The sequence below is a fragment of the Hetaerina americana genome, unplaced genomic scaffold (genome assembly GCF_022747635.1).
Source record: "Hetaerina americana unplaced genomic scaffold, ioHetAmer1.1.p SCAF_4, whole genome shotgun sequence".
NCBI lineage: Eukaryota > Metazoa > Arthropoda > Insecta > Odonata > Calopterygidae > Hetaerina > Hetaerina americana.
Genome location: NW_027286985.1, coordinates 18962170 through 18986332, shown reverse-complemented (window position 1 = coordinate 18986332; position 24163 = coordinate 18962170). Strand labels below are relative to the sequence as shown.

General features: G+C 34.5%; 2 protein-coding genes across 2 annotated transcripts; one reads left to right on the top strand and one right to left on the bottom strand.

Annotated features, from left to right (window-relative positions):
- Positions 1-5305: 5305 nt before the first annotated feature.
- Positions 5306-20078, bottom strand: LOC139692611 (pyrimidodiazepine synthase-like). The gene is made up of 7 exons (XM_071590901.1): positions 19998-20078; positions 19569-19765; positions 14759-14864; positions 11736-11955; positions 11394-11526; positions 11201-11316; positions 5306-8027 (listed from the first exon to the last, which is right to left on the bottom strand). The coding sequence occupies exons 2-7, from the start codon at positions 19591-19593 to the stop codon at positions 7893-7895; spliced, it is 735 nt and encodes a 244-aa protein (XP_071447002.1). The 5' UTR covers positions 19594-19765; positions 19998-20078; the 3' UTR covers positions 5306-7892.
- Positions 20079-20097: 19 nt separating this feature from the next.
- Positions 20098-24156, top strand: OXA1L (OXA1L mitochondrial inner membrane protein). The gene is made up of 8 exons (XM_071590900.1): positions 20098-20208; positions 20331-20853; positions 20929-21072; positions 23021-23106; positions 23185-23349; positions 23424-23531; positions 23618-23783; positions 23863-24156. Exons 1-8 carry the CDS (start codon positions 20128-20130, stop codon positions 24033-24035), a joined length of 1446 nt encoding a protein of 481 aa, XP_071447001.1. The 5' UTR covers positions 20098-20127; the 3' UTR covers positions 24036-24156.
- The last annotated feature ends 7 nt before the right edge of the window (positions 24157-24163 follow it).

The following is a 24163-nucleotide window of genomic DNA, read 5'->3' as shown; positions in this document are numbered from 1 at the left end:
AATAATTTTATTCAGGTAAAAGTGAAGGGGGTAAAAATTCTACTAGGATACTTAGCAATGATACAAGCACTAATAAAAATATAACAAGGTCACATAAGTTATCATTTCAGTCTTAAGCTATATTAACTTAAAAATTTCCTGAAAGGACATATCTTAAACTGAAAATCACTGTTAATCCTAGAATGAATAAATGATAAATAGTAAATGCGGAAATAACTTTCCTTGGAGGGCTAGAACGCCTTTTATGACTAGGTAAAATAAAAATTGAAGAACCGAAGTAAGGTTCACAATCTTAGTTTGCATACTCATGAAGTCATAATATACAAAATAATCTTATTCTGTAGCACTGGTGGTAACCATACATCTTCTAATCCAGCTTCAATGGTAGTACATTCTAGAAATATCATGATGTTGAATTAGATGTTATTAAATTGAAAAATGACAATAGCGTTTTTGCTATCCATCTCATCTATAAATATAACATAGGTACACACAATGAAAATCTGGGACAAGAAATTTCTTTAAAAACTGTTTAAATGTTGTGGGTAATCAATGAAGTCAATTTCAGTCTTAGATATTTTCTAGAATATAACACTGTCACTAGGTTCCAATACTGGTTATTTTGGGAAGCTATTGAAAATTTTCAATAATGCTCTCTTGGTATGCATGAAGCAGAAGTTTTCAGTAGCCACAAAAAGACATTAGATGAATGTCCATTGAAAGAAGTTACAGGATGTAGGGTGTGGTATTCAACCATCTACCTTCAATCAATAATGTGCAGCTCCTTCCTTCAACTCTTCCCTATCCCTCCTGGAATTGATTTCTTTCACTTGATTATTTACCCTTTTCCTGTACAGACCCCTTTAGGGGTCATGGAATCTTACAAGCGCATAATTGGGGGAGGGAGGGAGGATGGAATGCTGCATAAGGGCCTTGATCACATAAAATCCCATTAATATCTGCTAGACTTATCATTTTCTATATTGGTTGGCACATCTTATTGACAAATAGACCAGCATCTGATGGGTCTAATGTTAAAGGTCTAATCTTGGAAATCCATTCTATTTGGATTTAACTCCAATCCATTACTATATTAGTATTTTATTAGTCTATTGTTTGAAATTGGAGACAAAAGGCAATGTGAGGTCATTTAAACATTTATTATAGAGTTATAATGTGTTTTGGAGACTATTGCCAAGTTAAACTTGGCAACTATCTCCCAAAATACAGACCAACACAGCAATAGTCTCCCGGTTAAAGTAAGACCCTTGTAAATTCTCATGATACTTCCGAAATTGAAAACTTGGAAGATTATCAGTAAGCAAAGCAAGAGATGGGAGCGATATATGGGATTACAGTTTTGGATCAAGGCATGACTATGGGGAGAGGGCAATTGAGTTCTGCAGGAGAAATGGGCAAATTATAACATACACTTGGTTTAAAGTCCACAAAAGAAGTAGGCAGGCATGCATGGAAAATGCCCAGGAATTAAGAAATATCAGTTGGATTACACAATGGCTAAGCACATATTTAGGAAAAGCATCACTAATTCAGTTTCCTTGGAGCAAATGCAGACTCAGATCATAAATTAGTACTAATGATGTGTAATATGAGAAATACGTTAATATAACAGGGGAAACAGAAGAGATACTGGAATATAGGAGCATTTACTAGACTGATAGGAAGAAGGAGGTACCAGGTGGAAGTGGACAATTTTATGAGTAAGAAATAAAGATAGGTCCAGCGGTAGATATATAGGAAAATCTCAATAAAGGGATATCAAAAGCCACAGAAAAAACAACTGGAATTAAAATATGGAGACAGGAATGGAAGTTGGCAGAGAATTTTAAAAATAATATTTGCAGATGATCAAACTTTAGCTAGCCAGTCAGTCATTTCATTGCCGAGTCCATTACGAAACCAGGGTCATTCCAAGAAACTGCAGGAGACACTGCAACAGTAACTTTTAATGGGGTCATCTGCTAATATTTATAATTATATATACATATATCATATATATATATAATATATATATATATATATATACATACACACGCACACACACACACACATATATATATATATATACTACCTTGATCAAAAAGTTCCCGGAATAACCACCGTGTGGCGCTCCCATCGTTCCGATTTGAGTTCTGTTTTTTTTGTTAAATTGGTACATCTGTTGTTGATATTCCCTTTAAATCTTAGTGTCATAACTTGACATTTGCAAAAGTTACGTAGCCAAGAGTACATCTATCTCTGTGTGTGTTGGCGATTTTTTACAATTGCAGAAATGGATTTAAATTTGCAACAACGAACTTGTATTAAATTTTGCGCAAAAAACGGATTTAGTGGCGCACGGACGTTGGAAATGTTGGAAAAGTGTTTCGGCAACGATTCTCTAAAAAAAAACGGTCGTTTACCAGTGGCACGAGCGGTTCAGAAGTGGTCGTGAGTCAATCGAAGATGATGAACGCAGTGGCAGACCATCGACATCGAAAGTCGGTGAAAAAATTGATAAAGTAAAAGAAATGTTGGTCAATAACCGCAAATTAACCATCAGAGAAATAGCGGAGGACTTGAACATTGCCTATGGATCCGCCCAAGACATTGTGGTTAATGATTTGGGTTTCCGTCGTGTAGCAGCAAAGTTGGTGCCGAAAGACCTCAATTTCATGCAAAAAAAGAGACCGTGTTGACGTCGCAAAAGACATGATTTGCGAGGCTGAATCCGATCCCACATTCATCAAAAGGATCATTACTGGAGACGAGACGTGGGTTTATGAGTACGACACGCAATCCAGACATCAGGCAAGTGAATGGCGTTCACCAAATGAGCCGAGACCAAAAAAACCACGTCGTTTTCAGTCAAAAAAGAAGGCAATGCTGACGGTTTTCATGGATTACAACGGTGTAGTGCATCATGAATTTTTGCCAGAAGGCCAGACAGTAAACAAAGAGTATTATTTGGGCGTTATGAGACGTTTGCGTGAAGCAATTCGCCGAAAGAGACCAGAAATGTGGGCAGAAAACTCGTGGATTTTGCACCATGATAACGCACCGTCGCACAGTGCTTTCATTATTCGTAATTTTTTGACGAAAAATGCAACAAATACCATCCAACAGCCACCGAATTCACCTGATTTGGCTCCCTGTGACTTCTTTCTGTTCAATCGAGTTAAAAAACCATTACGGGGAACGCGTTTTAGCAGCCGAGAGGAAGTAATGGAAAAATCGCAGGAAGCACTGATGGACATACCGAAAACCGACCGTAACTTTTGCAAATGTCAAGTTATGACACTAAGATTTAAAGGGAATATCAACAACAGATGTACCAATTTAACAAAAAAAACAGAACTCAAATCGGAACGATGGGAGCGCCACACGGTGGTTATTCCGGGAACTTTTTGATCAAGGTAGTATATATATATATGTATATATATAATATATATAATATATATATACACACACATATATATATATACATATATATACATACATATATATATATATATATATATACATATATAATTTAATGCAGCAATTTCAGAGTGTAAAAATCATCCCGGTCACGGTGATTGATTTTTACTCTCAGAAATTGTTGCATCAGCGTCATTGTAATGGGATGAGAATATATACAAACAAAACAAAGGTTATGAGAAAGAAGAAGGCTAAGTTACACATCATGTACAAGCGAAACTTTGGCCAACAAGGTAGAGAGAGGAAAAGATAAGAATGATGGAATTGAAAGTTTGTTGGATGGAAAGAAAAATTTTTTGTAGTGTAGAGTACAAGGTCATGTCTAGTTAGGTGAAGCTTAGAAAGGAAACAATGTTCAGTCTATGTCAATCCAAAATCCTACCTTAAATGATGTACTACCACATAATAATATCCATCAAGCTTTAAAATAACAAAGCTGGCATGGTTGCATAACACAACTTAGACTTTGCTTAGGTCCAAACATGTTCTCACCTGCACAAAAATCTGCATCTGATTTAATTATGCTTATTAACAATTTACAGGTACGAAACATATGTAAAAAACACAAACTTAGCAATCCATGGAATTTACTATATGATATAGTTTTCCATTCAGTCCTGAGAATCATGTTTTATGAAATAGCAAATTTGCTATTGATGAAAGCCTCAGTTATTTTACTATAAGCTTGATGCTACTACAACTGCTACCAACAAGAATATATATTTACACTAAATCATGATGAGCATGGAGCAGTGTAATGTCTGAAGATGGTACAATGAGCATGGAACATGATAGGATAGAAAATATTCAAATTCTAAGCATACCAATTAAACAAATTAGAAATCATTTTAGAAATTAATCTTTAAAACTACTCTCTTCACCACATGCAGCTAACAAGTTGCTCAAAAAATATAAGGAGGTCACAACTTCATCAAAAATAAACAGCACTTTCAATACTCTCTCTTAGTTGAATGAGACCAGTGAGACTCATAATATCCAGCTCTAAAACAAGCTACCTGATGGAGACCACATATCTCTAATCCCATGTCAGAAGTCATGGTACAAACTCTGGAGCAATCAGATGAAATTATAATTTGGCCATAAGAAGTTCATGACATGAGACTATGAATCTAACAATAAGTCCACTCTTCTGCTATTTTATGAACTGCTAAATGGCAATGGGAACATATGATTTCACAAATTTGTGCAACATGATTATGGCCATCTAAGATGCGAGTGAACATCTGCGATTGCCAACATTCATAATCATATTAACCTGTGCGGCTCATGTACTAACCATGACAAACTTATATCTTAGTTTCAAGAATGTGTGCAGAAGCATTTTCCAAATATAAGGCAAAATTCAGTTAATTCTCTACATTAAATGAAGAACAATTCATTTTTCCGCTGTTCTTCATTCTGGTAAAACTAGTTTCAACGCTTAGACATAATTACCAGGTGCAAAGTTTCAGTCCATTAAACACCATTCATGTAGGGCCTCTCCTCCTTACCATCAACGCCAATCAAAACCCAACCTCTCCCCCTCCTCCCCCCACAAGAATGGTATATAAATGGACCGTAACTTGACTAATTTGTACCAAATAATGATGCCTAAGCATTGAAACTGGTAGTACAAAAATATAGAACAATGACAAAATACATTGTGCTCTTCATTTAATGAACATGACCTTCCACTACGTTGAGCCAGAAACAATCGAATACACTAGTTCTCTACTCTTTAGAACCAGGCATCTTGGATATTGAAAAGTACACTCAACATAAATATAAATGAATAGCTGTAATGAGATGAATAATAACAGTTGAATAAAGAAAACGGCAGGTGTTTAATTGAAAAGGATGCAGCTATCAAAAAAAAACAATCATAATTTCTACATTATCATGTTGGTGTTATATTTATGAAGTTCTGGGGCTCTTTGATCAGACCTCATACATTAATCTCATTATGCATTTAGAATTCAATTAATGAGTCTTCCCTTTCTTATAATTTAATAATTTGGGAGAAGACAGTCCTGAAGCCAAAAAATGATTTTAAATTTATTTTTCTGGCAACATTAATTTGTCCATTCCATTAGAAAAATGGGCTGGTAAGTATATAGAAGAAAGAGGTATACACCAGCTGAACATGTATGAAAAGTGGTGGAGGTTAAAATAACAGAAAATTAAAGGCTCATTAGTATTAAACAGGCCCATACAATTAATTCAGTCATGATAAAGCAATTTCTTACATCTTGCATTACTCAATACCTGTTTTCCATACAAAATTATTCAATTAATCTATGTTTCAGAAATGTCACAGTCTTTATACATAATTTCATGACATTTCAGAGATAAACCCTTGGATATGCAGTCAATTCGACTAACATCCCAATTCTCTAATGTTTTTCCAAACATTATGGAGTAATAAAATTATATTGATGCGACATTCAAGACCATGACTTATGGCACTGAATAATATCAATTATTGCTAACTTTTCCACAGCCAATACCATTGCACCACCCAATTCATTACTAATACATGTAAATAAAGGGAAGAAAAACATCATATTGTAAATATAATTTGTATTGGCAGGCAACTGTAATGAAACCTATTATTATGATTTAAGAACTTATTTTTTATTGCACCAAAACAGTGATAAAAATTAATAAGTTTTAATTAGACATCAATAACCTTGAATAAAAGAACATCATTCATAAAGAAAACAAAATATTAGTTTAAGCATATACATTAAGATTTATGAGCAAAATATTGTTTGTGGAACAAAAAGAAATTAGAACAGCAAAAATACAGAAATGCTTCATTATCTTAATAAGGTCATTAGGCGAAATTGTTAGGTCTCAAATATAAGTTTCTATGAGATGACATTTTAACATTTCATATTTACATTTTGAAAGCACATTGTCTTTTTGATACAATTCAGACTAGAAAAATGCAAACTATTTTCATCTCAACAAAACATTATACAAGTTATATGTTAACTTTGCTATAAGCTTTAAAACATAAAAAAATAAAACTAGCATAACCTACCCAAAATCCAACTGCATAAAGTAATCTAAGAAGTACAAGTACATGTGATGGAAATAGAAAATCTTGGAAAAGCAATTACTTTTACTTGTCCCCATTTTCTTAAAAAACATTTCTCGAACTTTAGCACACACAAAACAGTCAATTAATACTGGCAGGAAAAATGTAAGGATTTTAGTATTTACTCATAAATATAAACAATGATTGCATGAAACAAAATAGTGAAGGTTATTCAATGATAGAATAAAAGAGAGCCAAATATTTTCCCTAAACAAGAGTCCAAGGTAGTTTTTTTTTAATCATTTCCCAAAGAGAAACCCCTTCACTAAGCTACATCAGAAAAAATAATTATCCATCCAATTCAATCAACTTTTCAATTTAACAAAACTGTATGAAAACTAACAAATATAGCAAATTTACCCTTGTTACCTTTGCTCCCTCGAGAATTGTATTCTGTTTTCATATCATTTTGATTTACATAAAACTTAAAAGTTTTGAAATTGTACCCTGGAAATGCCCCCTTGCATGACAAAACAATTTTCTGAAAAAATAAATATATTATTATTGTTTCTCTTTCTGTGACTCAACATCAATAAAGGAAGATATGAAGTATTAAAAAAAATGCTTTGATTTTAAATGGGCATAAATAGCACCTGGACAACCATCAAGGAGAAATGCCCTTCATTATCAGAAACTGAATTTTAAATAGAGGGCATTTCCAGAACAATTATTTAAGAATTAAGTGCTTATCATATGCTGTAAAATGTGATTATTTGTGACATAAATTTATGATCACAATAAACTCAGCATGCCTCTTAATATTAACAGTGTTTAAAATTTTTAGTTTTTCATTGTCTACTTGATGATGTGACATCACAATGCAACAAAATTATCTTGGATCCCCCAAATTTCACTTCAAAAGTAGGGATAATCATCATGTCACTATATATTTCTATTATGAAATACATCTAATGGAACCAAATAAAATGTCGGATTATAAAATGAAATAATATTATCCTTACAAGGGTGATGGTAATAAGAAAAAAAATTACTTCAATAAACAATGGAATGAATACCTTTTTCACATACCCTAATTGCTTTCACTTTTTTAAAATATAGCACTCTCTCAGGGTACCAAGAAAGAATTAAACAGCTATAGAAATTTATGTTAAACGCTTCACGTTCAGTACCTGCTGACGGATGTCATTACAAAAAATATGTAACTAACTTATTCGCTTCCAAGTACTCTTGAATATGATATAAACTGTAGCACCATTGACATTGAAAATTATGTTGATCAAACCTTTTACTGTAAGCACTCATATCTACTTGAAAGAAATGCACCATCTGGAATAATTATCAAATATTCCTAAAGATTAGAAACAAGAAGATCATAGTCTGGTGTTCCTGCCATTTTGCTCTTCAGAAATTTTGCATGAACTTCTGGATCAAGATAGCTTACTCGAACACCTTCATCTTCTTTCATTGCATTCCTCCATTCCATCTGTAGTAATGAAATACGAATAGATAGTTTTTAAGGTCAATTATGGGTGAATGGGAGAGTTTCAGATAACTATTCCTGTGGAAACAATGTTAGGCATAAAATAGATCTAATATCAGCGAAATCTATATATTAAAATTACTGAATAGATCACCACCAGGATGATAGGCATGATGGTTATTAAAGAGTGATGAGAAAGAAACCTGAACCCTAGGATATACTTACCATATGCTCAGAGCCCACTCAAGTACTTTAAAAATGGAAAAACTTAATTAGAAACCAAAGTATGTTTCAGGGATTGCCTCAATCATCATTCCCTTATCAAATGGACATGGCTATAAACCAAGACTGATCATTTGATAAAACTGATAGCCATTTTTAAATCCTGACATCTGTGAGACTTCCAATGTGATTATAAGTTTAGACAAACATTTAATACATATAAGGTGGAGGTCAAAATTGACATTTTTGAAATTTCAAGGTCCTACCCCTGCGGTCTTTTCATTTTATAGAGAGGCCCCTGCAAGGTTAGAAAACAATTAGAAGTTGTGCAGCAACACTCAATTTTCACACAAGGACCATGAGTCTGACACCACCAAGCTCTGGGATTGGGGGGGGGGGGGGCAGTTTTCACTCATGTGATTTTTGAGGAATTTCAGAATACAGCTCTTTAGTAATTGAAAGGAAATACCCTAGGGTGCGCTCATTTTGACCTCCTACATTCTAGTTATGAAATTGTAATTTATTTTAAAAAATTTAATTTAATTGTAAAAATTTCAGGTGTTGATCATAAGAATGATACATATTGGCAACAAATGCAAACATTCTGTAGGGCAAATCACCATGATTTCAACTATTTTTCCTGGATGTAGAAACCTACAAAATAATGGCCACTGACACAAAGAAAAATTAACATTTTAACAAAAAAGATTGAGAATTCCTTCAATTAGAATGCATACAGGGATACTCTCAACAATATATCAATCAGGGAATTGAAAACTAAGGTTACATACTACCTGATATCCTGCTGATGAAAAAGTACCCAAAAACATGTAATACAATTCCTACAATAATTGTCAACATGTTTACAGAGTGACACTGGTTATCTTTGTGCCAAGATACAAAAATCAAGCAAACAATATATACTCACATATAACTTTCTACTCTAGCCTTGACCGGACATTGAGGGATCCGGGTTCGAATCCCGATCAGGGTAAATGATTTTTATACTGAAATTGTCGCATTGAAATGCCTATTAGAGGATGACTCTGTTAAAAGTCACTGTTGCGGCATCTCCAGCTGTTTCCTTGGAATTTGTCAAAGGTATAAACAGCATAAGCGTTTAAAAGTTGGCTTCAACCTCGTGGACTGTGGCACGTTGCACACGACTATGAGTGCCTGTGAAGTTGTATGTACGGTATTTTGTCACAACATGTTGTTCCTTTAAAAGCCCCAAAATTTCAGAGTTTAAGAGGATGCCTCGATAGCTTAACTTGTCAAAGCACTCAACCAGACATTGAGGGATCCAGGTTCGAATCCCAGTCAAGGCGAACGATTTTTAAACACTGAAGTTGTTGCATTTTGAGGTAGATATACAAAGTTTGAAAGGTTCTCAGAATCACCACCAAATGTCATAACTAGCACAAAAAGTTTCCCTCAAAGTAATAGGTAATCCTTTATGAGTAAACACATAATGCATCAGTGCTCTGGCAAAAGATCTATGGTGTGGATTCTTCTCTGTTTTTGTTCCCATGTAGTGATATGCAAAGATGGAAAAAATTGAGATTTGAGCAGGAATTAAAAACTTTGTAAAGAAAGGTATGAAAGCAAAGAAAATTCATGCAGACATTCAGAACACTCCATTAGGACTCTTTTCCTGATATTCAACTCTTTCTAAGTGGACAAACAGGTTTAAGTTAGTCTGGGACAGCTTAGATGATGATGTAGCAATTGGCCAAAGTGTACCTCTAACCCAGAAATCATTGCCAAAGCACATTAAATGATCATGGAGGATTGCTGACTGAAAGTGCGAGAAATTACTGAAGCTGCAAAGATGTCATCAGAAGAGGAATAAAACAAATTAAACAGGGGAATTGGATATGAGAAAATTATCTGTCAGATGGGTGCCATGACTCTTAGTGCAGGACCACAAACACATCACAATGGAAATTTCAGAACAACGTTTGACCATTTAAAGAGCAACCAACTAGATTTTCTACACCGGTTTGTGACTAGAGATGAAACTTGGCTCCACTATGGGGGTATATACCCCAGAGACAAAACAACAGTCAAAGCAGTAGAAACATTTTGATTCACCACCACCAAAGAAGCAAAGGCAATACGATCAACCAAAAAGGTTTAACTTCAGTTTTATGGGATGCAAAAAGGATTCTGCTGATAGATTATCTTAGTACTAGTCAAACAATTACTGGACAATACTATGCCAACCTCCAGAACCAACTGGAGCGATATATATACAAAAAAAAGGCCAGATTTGGCAAAGAAAAAGTCTCTTTCCTCAAGACAATGGATGCCCAAACACAAGTGGCGTTGCCATGGCAAAAATAAATGAACTAAGATAAAAATTGTTGCCACACCAGCCTTTTTCAACTGATTTGGCTCCATCAGATTTTCATCTCTTCTCTAAGCTCAAAATTTTTCTCCTTGGATGGAAATTATCTTCAAACAAAGAACTAACAGCTGAAGTAGGTGGGTATTTTGCAGGTCTGAAGAAGCCAGTGATGTTTACGCTAGAAGTCATTAATTTTGCAAAAGAAAAAGGAAATTGCGAGGTTGCATTATATATTTATGCACACATGTATAAAATATGACATACTCTATGCATATGCAAAGTACTATGAATTAGAATAAATGAAATATAGAAATTATGTTTCTTCTCCTTCTCATAGATTTATGAGATAATTGAGTAACAACCGTAACAGTATCAGATATGTATAAAATAGAATGCAATTAGAAAGGCATGCTTCCAGACTAATTTATTTTTGCGAGACTCTTCTTAAAATTATTGGGTACATAAGTGTGTGATAGTTTGGATTATTTCAGTTTTCATTTTACATAACATGCATCATCATTTTCGTCATTTGACATGGGAAAATATGGTAATTCCTTTTTGGTTTCAGTTTCGTAACAACTGAAGTAATTAAGCAGTTACTTACCAATCTCATAAGTCTCTCCTTAGGCAATTTAAACTGATCTCCACCCAGTATGTTCAATAAATCTGCACGCTCACACCAAGGCCAAATCATGTAGTCCAACATTCCTGGTTTGTCTCCTTGTAAAAAATTGTACTTGTTAGCCACTATAATAAAAATTAACAATGAACTTGGATGGCTGAGAAAAATGAAATACCTCCAAAGAAAGGTGTTCCTCTTTCGACTAATTCCTTTTCAAATACATCTAAAGCAGCAACAATTTCTCTATGGAAATCAGTATCCATCCTGTGATTATAACTATAAAACAGCTTAAACATAGCTGAAATTACCTAAAGAAAAAGAATAATGGTAATGATTGATGACACACATTAAATCTGCATTGTCATACATGCCATCAGATTGATGAATGAGTCTACTTTGTAATTCAACCATAAAATACACTTTAAAAGATAAAAAATGCCATTTACATTGTATCAAATTCTTAATGATGCCAGCAACATGATCATAAAAGTATGAAGCCATGAACTTAAAAATTTACCATATTAAACTGCTCCATAAGTATTTTATCTTTAGCTTTTTGCATTGGATCCTTGGGTAACAATGGCCTTTGAGGATACTTTTCATCTAGAAAGTCAGCAATAATGAGGCTCTCATAAATTGTTGTCCCATCGACTTCTAGAGCAGGCACTTTTCCAAGTGGACTCCTATCCAATAACCAATCTGGTTTTTCTGTCAGATTAATGTTCACGACATCATACCTAATTTAAAAAAATTGTGATAAAACAACATTTGCAACAAGCTTGAGCAAAAATCATTATAAGTGATGGATGGAAGTTAATTCAAGGGCCAATAAAAATTAAGGTTAGGTCTTTTTATTAATATTGGGTGGATACAACAGTAATGGTAGCCCACTTATCTCATCCACGTGGTACTTGTACAAAGAATTTTAATGCTATTGAACAAGTTAAGTCGCATCAACCTGGGGCTAAATGTGAAGTATACAGATTTCCATTTCTTGGCTATATTGCCACAACCCACTAGGGTCTTAAATCAACATTAGTAAGAGAGTAATAATGTGTGTGCTAGTAATAATTTTTTAGCATAAATGTTCACCATTTCCAAGTAAATGTAGAGGTTGCATATTAAAATTTTAATTGAAAACAAAAATTATAAATTTCTTCTGAACATTTTTCAAATTTTAATAAAAAAAATATGTGTAGTGGTACTTTTTACTTGATAAATTAATTAGGTAGTCATCCAGAACAAAAAATTTAGTTCACATACATGTAGGCACTAGCTTAATCCCTCATAATTGATGAAAACAGCATTGCACATATTTCAGTGAACAAAATTACATGGGGATTGAGATGATGCAGTGGCTATCGGTCTGGTTTCCAACCCAGAGGGCCCAGGTTCGAATCCTGGAGATAACAGATCTTTTTCAGTGGTATCATGATCACTACTTGAGGTGCTTAAAAGAGAGCACTTTTGACTGAGTGTACCGTCCCCCAGATAGGTCATCAAACTGCGGATGCCTTGGCGCCTTTCTTTAAGAGTAGGCTAATGACTATACCGGGCTTCCCTGCACCCTTCTTCGTTTCCTATTCATCCCTAATGGTGCAAATGATCTCAGCTGCCAGTCTCCTTCACTAGTACTACAACCTACTATCAAATTAAGTCACATTAAATCAAATTTCTAGTACTAGAGAGAATTTTGAAATGCTGGCATTTTTAAGAAATCCATTACCTATAATTTAGTCACTTATGAATTACATTCATTTTCAAGAGATTTTTATCATTGGCATGTACATACTAGGTCCATTATGAAAGTAATGTGCATGATTTTACTGTGATGTGACTATCCATGGCAGCGCAGTAAAACCGGTGAGGAAATATGTTTGCTCCAAGCAGCCTGAGCGGAAAGACGTGCCTCCACATGAAGTGTGTTTTTTGACTTTGTAACATGGAGCGATGGTGCATTCGCTGGATCAGTGATATGCCATCAATTTTTGCGTGCAGCTTGGAAAGAATGCAACTAAATCATTTCAGATGCTTAAAGAGGCCTTCAAGGACAACTGAATTTCAAGGTAGCAGTCCGGGAGGTGGCACTAGGCATTCAAGGAGGGCTGGGAGGAGGTTGCCGGCAAACTCATTTCTAGACACCCAATAATAGCCAGAACCGATAAATGCATGAATCATGTGCACAGAGTTTTACATTCAGACCATCAATTGACCATCCAGCAAATTGCTGACACCCTAGACATGACCACATTTGTGGTACATGGGTTACTGTCGAGGATCTGGAAATGCGCAAGGTCTGCGCGAAGCTTGTGTCGAAAATATTGACAGAAGACCAAAGAGAACTTTGAATTTTGCACTGTCAAGAGTTGTTCGATTTCATTAAAAATGAGTCGGACTTTCTTAGCTCTGTCCTAACTGGAGACCCGGAATCAAAAGGGCAGAGCAGAATACCCCAAGAAAGCACGAATGAGCAAGTCTAGCATCAAAACGATGATCATTGTCATCTTTGATGTCCGAGGCATTGTCGTCCATTTTGAGTTTAAACCAGAGGGAGAAACTGTCAACTTAGCCTTTTCCCTGGAGTTAATCAAGAGATTGAAATGCCAGGTTGTGTGCCTGAGGGCTGACACCAAAGACACGGTCAAGCTCAACAATGACAATGCCCCCAGCCACAAGTCTTTCATCATTACCAATTTCCTGATCCAGAGCACCCTGGTGGTACCCCAGCCCTCTTCGAATCCCGACTTGGCTTCATACAACTTTTCCTATTTCCCCGACTTAAGTGAGAGCTGACAGGAAAGTATTGGGAGACCATGGAAAACTCAAAAGCATGTCACAACGTTCCTGAGAGACATTCCTGTCCAGGAGTTTCAGAGTGCCTTCCAGGCATGGCAGACACTTCTCCGCAAGTGCATTGATGTGGGGGGAGAGTATTTTGAAGTAGTTTAAGTATTTGTACAAGTACAATCAATAAATCTCCTTTTCCCAGAGAATTCACATTACCTTTACAGTGGACCTTGTAATAATGAAAGTAATTCAGAATAACATTCCAAAAAAGCTAACTATCACACTTTCGCCAAAAATCCTCTTCCTCAAGAGTAAATGATAATATTGTCTTTTTAATTAATTTGAAACTGAGATTTTTTACTCTTGAAATCTGTAATATCTGCTGTTACGGTCTGTATATATACAAGTATATACGTCCATTTTTTGACAGCTATTTTTCCCTAAAGCCCATAAAACAAATAACCACCCAAAATGAACCACCTCCCTGTAACTCATAAGAAATCACTTGATGACAACATAAAATTTTTAACTTCACTTTAGTTTAGCCATGAATATTTGTACGAATGGGTCTGTGCACAGACCTTTACAAATGCCTGTACACTTGCACATTTGGACCTCTAATTTCAGACGATCTTATTTTCACACAAAAAGGGCAAAATAACACTATTTAACCATCCATAATGGGTGTCTTAAATATTTGAGTAAGGCACTATCTTAACAATAGCATGGGATGTCTCAACAATGTGAACTCACGGGATCTTTTTAGTATCCAGAACAAGGCGACAACGTTGAGCATATGGACAAAACTGCATACTATACAGCCTCAGTTTACCCTTATGAAGTGGAGGGCACTTGGATCCTTAAATGAAAATGTATTGAATTATTGACAAAGAAATCAATGAAGCACAAATATTCAATAGTAAAACACAACATTTAAAAATGGTGTACAGGCCATGAATGATTAGTGACAAAAACAAAAATTAATATACCAAAAATATCTTTTTTTGTCCATTTTTTCATGCCCATTGATAATTCAATCCTAATCATAACAAATCACCATAACCTTGCTTGCCTGATGTTTAGTGGGTGGAACTGAATAGTATTATTGACTACCAAGTTGTTTAGGTCATTATATTACTGAAGTTTGTAGTTTCAGGCTTTATCTTATGGAAGGTGAAATTTTTAAACAGCTGTAAGCTCCCTAACAGATGAAGGGACTCCTAAAGTAAGGATTGAGGTTAGGGCTCATTTGTCTTTGTTCATTTCACATTCAAAAATCCAATGTAAAGGCCAATGTTTTTGGATTAAAACCATATGAATAATAGTTTAAAAATTTTAATACAAGAATTTTTCCAATTAGATCACAGGTCATCTGGCTACCCTGTAGAGTAATTTTTTGATTGGTTCTGTCAAATGAATTCATCAACTTTTACCAAGGATTATACAGAAATAGTGTCATTATAGACTCTGTAGAAACAATACAAACAGGTATGTACAAAGAAGTAGACAATGAGCTTCAATCACTAATTAATTAACTCCTCACCCACACCTTTAAGTTGGTGGTGAGACATATTGTCACCAGTAAATATTTGAAATGCTTCCAAAAATTGCTAATGTATTTACCAATACCAAACATTTAATAATGCAAATGTACATTAAATATTGGTGTAAGTACATTAATCACAGTAACTAATGCTAGCAAATTAAATATTTATCAAACACAGCCAATAAGAGCAACACATACACGATTTTGTAACAGACAAACCAGTTGAAATGGATCAATGTCACATACTTCTATTTCATTGCGATGCTGATAAAATACATTTATTAATTCACATAGACTTGTGGCAATTAGGCGATTAAAAGATGAAATTCTACCTTCCTACATAAACCTTTATTACGATTTGCTGGCACCAAGTCTTTTTTAGAATCTAACCCTTTTGTGATGGAAACCCCCCTATTCCAGCTCTCTCACCAAACATATGCCCTAATATCCCCAAAAAAATAAGTCAACAAAAACATGTCTTCAGGTGACCTACACACAACCATCTATTTATATTTTCTTCTTGATTGTTTCAGTCAGTGCTAACACAACTTTCTTATTTTATTTCCTCCTTCGTCAGTTATTTTCATTCTTTGGTTTACTCTTTTTCATTCTTTGTCTGCGATTATCCTTATTACTCACCTTGATCTCCCTGCGGATAGATACCCTCCCTTAACCTCGGCAATTTTCATTCAATTTACTTTTAGGAGCATAGATTGTTATGGCTTAAATCATGGTTAGCTGACAAATCTACACCAACAAAATAACTACAAATAAACTACTGGTACCTAATTAAAAATAGATAAACATAAATAAAAAATAGCTATATTGACAGAAAGCACTATAACAATCACCCCTTTTCATTTATGGCTCAAAATATTTCATAAGATTTCGTCTGACATTAATAAAAAACTACTTGAGATGCTGGCTTCTAGTTTCCAGTGTTCAACAGTGAAATATTTATTTTGGTTTGCCATTTTCTAAAATTCCTATATTAAGGTTTCTCATAGTAAAGAATAGAGCAGAATTCATATGATGTAACATCCATTTTTTAATAAACAACGTATATAATTGAAAATACACAAAACTAGAGCATATGAATTTAATCTTGAAGAATAAATATTTTTTTATTTGGTCTTATTTAACATTCCAGGCAACAATTACTTTCTTTCCTACTTAATTTCCAGAAATTCAGAAGTACTACCAATTAAGCTCGAATGATGAGGTCTCAGGCGTGAAATGGTGGAAGCGTAACATATTAAAACCACAGGTATTGCAATTTTCCACTAGATATTTTATTTCAACACTACCGGTTTCGATGTTTTCACATCATCATCAGGTGAGGACACCTGATGATGATGTGAAAACATCGAAACCGGTAGTGTTGAAATAAAATATCTAGTGGAAAATTGCAATACCTGTGGTTTTAACCAATTAAGCTTCCTTAGAACAGAACCTTCAAATCAGGGTTAGGTGGATGAGCATATTCCCACAAGACGATTGTCTATGGATCTGAATACATTCCTTAGCGACAAGTTTGCAGTGCACTCCTTGCTAACAAAGGGGTTCTGAATATCACAGCTGGATTTTTCGCGTACCAATGATTAAGGGTGTCTGGTGACAGTGGATATTTAAAAGTAGGATATTGTAAGTTGCATTTGCTCATTGAATTTCAGGGTACCCTCTTTCATGCATGAATCCCATGATGTAATATCATTCCATCAATTACTGAATCCTATGACTCTGAAGCTCACTCACACCCTTAGAAAATTGAGAGTACTGCTCTGTGCTCACAAGGATTATGCCATAATGACTATCCCATTACCAAAAAAATCGGAATCCCAAAATTAATTATTAACATTATTCCTAGATGAACTGATATTTTTACATTTGTACTACAAATGGAATTTGCTGATATTCTTGTAAAATGTAAATGCTTTGCAGTAAACTCCTCTTTTCACTGGGTAGTTATAAATTTATTCTTCCATACATAAGAAGTATATTATACATTATTACAAGAAGAATTATATTATTATTAATGAATGCATCTATGTGGAATTTCTACTTCAGTTATATTGAAATTTACTCAATGCCACCAATGGTGCCCTGAGCCATGACTAAATAGATATTCATTTGTAAATTTTTTACAAGAAGTTTTGAATCTTATTTATGCAAATGCGGTAAATTGTAAGCAGTCATGAATACTCCAGCACATTCTTATTTTAATAATTGTCAAATTTTACTTAGCCTATCATGCTTTAAATTGCATGTGAGAAAAAAATATATTGGGAAGAGAAATTTTCAAGTCAGACTTACACACGTTTAGTGGAGTTGCTCATAATGCTGGAATGACTGAAGCTAAAGCAAAATCTTATTTCCTTTCCTCTCTGAATATGGTAGTTATATATTACTTAGCTTCCATACAAAACTAGCTATTTGCTCACACAAGTACATGTTATTCCAATCACTGTAAGGATCCACTGTCTTTCTGAATTGCAAAACGGTAGCTACATGTAATATAAAATTCATCTATAAGAAAAGCTTATCAATTAGACACACTCATTAGTTTTGCTTTCTTCATATATTGATAAATACCAATTATGTAACCAAAAGTCACATGAATGCTTCATTTATAAGCATCTTATCTCACAGAATGCAATTAAACTTCGGTAAAATATGGTGTAATGATTCCGAAAAATGAGCTAAATTTGCATGAAATATCTTTCATGGGTAATACCATTTAAGGAACAAATTTAGCATACTCTGCTACTTTGTCAGATTTATCAGGCCTGAAGAATCACTAAAAATTTTACTTTCTCTGTACTTAGGAGAAGTTTATTTCAGATTCAAGCAGAGTATTTTATTTTGGGGAGCATCGCTTCATGCATCACGCGAATGCTGAAGTAATACATGAAGCTTCATGATTTATTCAGATGGATTTTCTACCTCAAAGAGAAATATATGGTAATGATTGTCACCCAATACTAGTTTGATAGCACTTCCTGATAAGTATATTTTTTCTTTGGAGACATGAGATTTTTATGCATCATAAAGAAGAGTGGTATTCTCTATTATGGAATAAGAGGTAACTTGGGTATTCATATTCCATTTGTTAGAACCTCAATCAATGAAAATGAAATAATTTAATAATCTGCCTCACAACCTTAAAGTGGCTAATAACTAAGCATATAATTAAACATTCACAGGAAAAAATCAGACTGTCAATGAGGCATTAACAATCAGATTTATTCAATCCTTCAATGGGTTTTTTTTAAGCTCTGCAATTCACTTTATGATATTTCATGCTGTTTTCTGCATCTTTCCTAACCTATTCTTGTTATTTTCTTCTTAAATGCCTTACTCTCCTAGGACACTTCCATGAAGCATGGTAAGATACGAAATGGAGGCATATAATACTGAGACCTTAAATTTTAGACCTTGAAATTTGGAAATTCCCTTGAAGATCAATCTTCCCTGCATACTCTAGTCCAGTAGTCTTTGAATTTCTCCTTTGTTTTCTCCACCCATAGTTAGAGCTTCCTGGTTTGTTTTCCTATCTGTCTCTTTTAATTTTCTATTCGTAATTATAAATTCGAATATGATAGCTACCATTCCTCAGGCTAAGCTTCCATTGCACGGTTATGAACAAGTACACAACTACAGGATAATTGTGAGATTACCGACTGCAATTTAGATAAGTTTGAAAACACAGCCTAATTACTCTGCACCAGACATACACTTCAACTGAAAATGCGAGCCAATAAATAAATATATATACATATGTAAAATCAAGCAAAGCTGAAATCATTTTTCAGCCATATTTTTCGGATTTTCGTTTCGCGATCAACTTTAAATCTACATCTGCGGTAACACAATTGTCTTAAACAATAAACCATAGCAATAGTCGTAACCGTTAACAAAGTTGTAACATATAAGTGTAAGTTAGGAATGCAAGATACAGCAGGAACAAAAATGAATTACTAAGTTAAAAACTCATAAGAAACTATTTATACACACTACCTTTTCCGAGATGTTTTGCACTCATATTGAAATTATTTGATATGCCCTCTCTTTGCAACGGTTTTCCACTCAGCAAGGATTGATCCCGCAGCTATCACCTGCAAACATGAAATCTCGAAATTCAGGGACAAAACAGTCGGTGACTTCACCGGAAGCTAACCAACCACCAAGGTGCATGCGGTTTTCCTAAATAATCTCTGGAAGAAACAATGAAAACAACACTTCAGAATTATAAGATTACTTCAAATTTTTTCTTAATTATCAAAAAGATTTAAACAAATAACATTTTAAAAAATTATCGGGATTAGCCGATTATCTGAAACCTTTACATATATATTACGAAAGATAATAGTTAATGTTTTCCAAATTCATATTTATCATTTCCGATGAAAATAAGTCCAGATATTGTATATAGACAATTTCCATTACCTTAAATCCGCTAGAGAAATACAACGCGTATGACCATCAGACCTAAAATGTTTCTACGGTTTTCATACTTTTTACGTATAGGCTGCTGATTCGTATTAGGCGTCTGATATTCAATCGTCGTTTGTCAACAATGGCCATGCTGGTGTCTCAGTTTAAGTGCCTATCGGCGTTAAGAAATAATAATGCCTTACCATTCTTTTCGCATGCAAAGGTAATTGCAGAAATTGTGAAATTATAGTATTATTCATTGTTTTGTGGAAAAGTTTTCTCTGATCATGATTTGCCTTGATTAATACAATGTTGAAACATTCAAGAATAATTTTTCGCTTTTAGTGTAATTTGAATAAAACATCACACAAGAGAAGCTTTCATGTATGTCTCAAATCAAAACATAATGGAACAAAGTCCGATTTTAAGAATTTACATCCGATTTTTGGAAGACCGAAGTTAGTCCTTTGGGCAGCAACAGAACCCCGGTATCTTAGTCATGCCCTAGGGAATGGAGGCAGTGCCAACGACAAAGGTTCGAAATTGTTGTCAACCTCATCCGGAATCGATTCGACAAACTCACTGAATTCATCGTCGGAGTTGCTTCATTCTGCGACAGACACTACCGGGAAATCGTCGCAAGGGTTAGTGGAAACCAGTGAACACACAAATTCTCTAACGGACATCATTCCTGAACCTCCTACGCCTCCCATTTCCGAAGTTATAAATTCACTGCAGGAAGTAGCTGGAGAACCTACTTTCGCTAGCCTAGGTTTAGGAGGATGGACGCCGGTAGGCATCGTTCAGAACTGTTTGGAATATCTGCACATTGATTGTTCGCTTCCTTGGTGGGGAACCATCGCATTAGGTGAGCGGATATTTCTTTATGATTGAAGAATTGAGTGATTCCATGAAGCTGATATGTTTTTACCTTCAACGATAGGTACTGCTATTGTAAGGGTTTTAATTTTTCCACTGGTGATAATTGCCCAGAGAAATGCTGCAAAAATGAATAACAATCTTCCCCAGTTGCAAATGTTGCAGTTGAAAATGACGGAAGCCCGTCAGACTGGAAATCAGCTGGAAGGTATGCATAACATTTCTAAAAGTTTGGCTGTTGGGTCTGGGGTAGTATCTAGTGTACATGAAGAGAATTGTGACAAAGGATCGCACTGATCCGATTGTTCACCTATCGTCTTCAAACAACTAAAGGAGGGTTGTAAGAATCTTCCATTTTCTAGAACCGCCCTGGTTTGCAGGCACTATAAAGCTGTCTTCTGGTTGCAGACTGTGCTGCTATTTGATAGAAAAAAGTTTTGATAGAATTTTGCATATTTATTTTTTGTGTCTTCATTTTTTAATGTGATTTATGCATCATTATTGATATTGAAACAAAATTTGTGGCGAGATTGATAAACTAAGATAAACTTGTAACTCGTATTTGTTTCTAAAATTCCACACGTTTAACAAGTTCTCTAAGAAAGGAACTCCAGCAAAGGCACTCATAGCTTTATTGGGTTGTTCATCATGAGAATAGAGCAGTGTAATTATATCATTGGCTCTGATTATTCCTTCAAATTCTGAAAATGAGTTTTTTGTATGGGCACTTCGACCTGCTTTGGGAGAGATCCCAGGGTGAAAATCATATCCAATGAATATTGAGATAGTTTTACCCCTTAAAAGGTTGCTGCTTAATCTCTGTTTAGAAATCTCGCAATTGTAATTGGATGGGATACCAAACAAGTCTTCTCCCCCCTGGGGGATATTCCATAATGAGCAATTGTACACTCTCCTCTTCTCTTATTTTATGCGGTGGTGTAATTATCCTTTTTCCCCTAGTAGTTAGTGACAAAATGTGGACCATGTGGCTCATAGCTGTATATTTGTCTATATCTGAGAAAACAAGTCAACAAACAAAGTTTGCGCTGCAGCCAGTAGAAAACAAATGGTCCCCAAAATGTTTGTCCTTAGATCACCTCTATTACCAACTGATTTTAAGAACGTTCTTATTGTAGTCAATCAACTGGGATAGCTTAGTAGGTTTGATGCCATGATAGAAACCTAGGTGTATGACAGCGTCCTCAATTGAGACATATTTTCTACATTCCCAGCACAAAACATAATTATCAGTTTATACTAGAAAATTGTCAACTCTTATATCTTATCTTATCTCTGAATAAAAATACCGCTGCTTCGAATAATGGCATTTTGCTCCAAGAAAACTCAGTGAATGCATGTATGTAGGCCAAAATATTAATACAGCAGGCCTGTGAACAATGTGGATCTGCCATAAGGCAAAGAGTACTGTGGCATCATAAATTGTGACTTAAGGTTACTGATAGCTAGCAATCATGAGTTTAGCTTCTTGCCAAAGTCTCAAAAGACCTCCATTTCTAATAAATTGCTGCAATATAGCATCGAAGAGGTATCTTGATTTCTCAATTGGAAGCAAGTTTTTTTTAATTTTTTCATCCTTTGATGCAAGAAATAGTCATTTGGTATTATGTATATTTACTTCAAAGAAACAATGCACTTATCACCAATTTTAAATAACTTTTTGCTTAGTTAACCCAGATAATAATCCTGTCTTATATTTCCCAAAGAAAAACCTGGGATTAAAGGTTCTGTCAGTATTCAAGTCATCAGTTCTGCATATCACTTGGCTGAGGTATTTCAACTATTGCCATATTGTATGGCTTAGACTGGTACATGCAACCTTAACATTCTTGGGATTGAAGTCAATATAACCAAGGGAGTTCGCTATCAATTCTTAACTCCAGCTTGTCTTAGTTTTTTTGATATGGTTCAGGTCTATGTAATGCTTGATAGAATACATCTAGGACTTATAAAAATGGTTTAGTTATAAATTGATCAAAAACCTAAATAGCTGTAGGTATTAAATCCTTGTGTTATTCTAATTTTGTAAGAAATGAGCCAAAATGAAGTACTAACACCCATAAACATATGTAAAGGTTCTTCCTGATGTTGATATCATTAAACTTTCATGAATGAAATATTATTCATTAATATTTCAGCTGCACGGTTAGCCCAAGAAATGGTTGTTTTCATGAAAGAGAAGAATCTTAATCCACTAAAGAATATGATAGTTCCTCTGGCTCAGGTAAGAAAGTAAATTTACCTGGTAAATTTGTTGTTTGCTTGTCATATTTTTCTGTTAATGATCTTATTAAAATTTCAGGCTCCTTTTTTCATATCATTCTTTCTCTCATTGAGAAAAATGGCAGCATGCCCTGTTGAGAGTATGAAAGAAGGCGGTCTGTTTTGGTTCACAGATCTCACAGTCCCTGATCAGTATTTCCTTTTACCGGTTTTAACAAGTTTTACACTTTGGGTGACCATTGAGGTAAAATAATCATTTACAACAGCCGATTCTATACTTTGTGAATACCCAAATTTTTAATAATTATCATGTTCCAGGTGGGTACTGATACCGGCAGGTTAAATGCAAATAATATGCAGTTAATGAAATATTTCTTACGTGCAATGCCTGTCATTATACTACCATTTACTGTCAACTTCCCTGGTGTAAGTAAAGTTGATAAAATAACCTTTTATTTGATTAAGTTTTAGCATAGATATCTGTTCATAACTGTAGCACAATCTCTTTTCAGGCAATTCTCTGCTACTGGGTCTGCTCCAACTTTATATCACTTGGGCAAGTAGGAATTCTCAAAATACCATCTGTTCGAGAATACTTTAAAATCGAAAAAATAGTTCAACATAAAACCGAAACTTTGCCGATGAAGCCTAAAAGTTTCAAAAAAGGATTTAAAGACTGTAAGGATGATTTGAAAAAAATTATTTAACGTAAAAACTTTCTAATTACATTAACTTAAATAATTCTCTCCATTTTCAGCTTGGGATAACATGAAGATAACCAATACTCTTGAGGAGAGGCAAAGGTATGATGAAATGCAATTTCTTAAAGCAGGCAGAGGTCCTATTCAAAAAACTTTCAAGCAAGACCCCACAAAAGGTGTGACGTCATTAAAAGATGTGAACCCAAGCAATAAAAAAATTAAGTCATAGCATACCAATGAAGTAACTTTAACCATAGGAGTTTAAGATATATAACCTTAAGTTATTTCCTGTCGAAAGTAATGTTATATTCACAAATTTCTGTGATGTATATTAAATTTTACAATGAAACATGAACA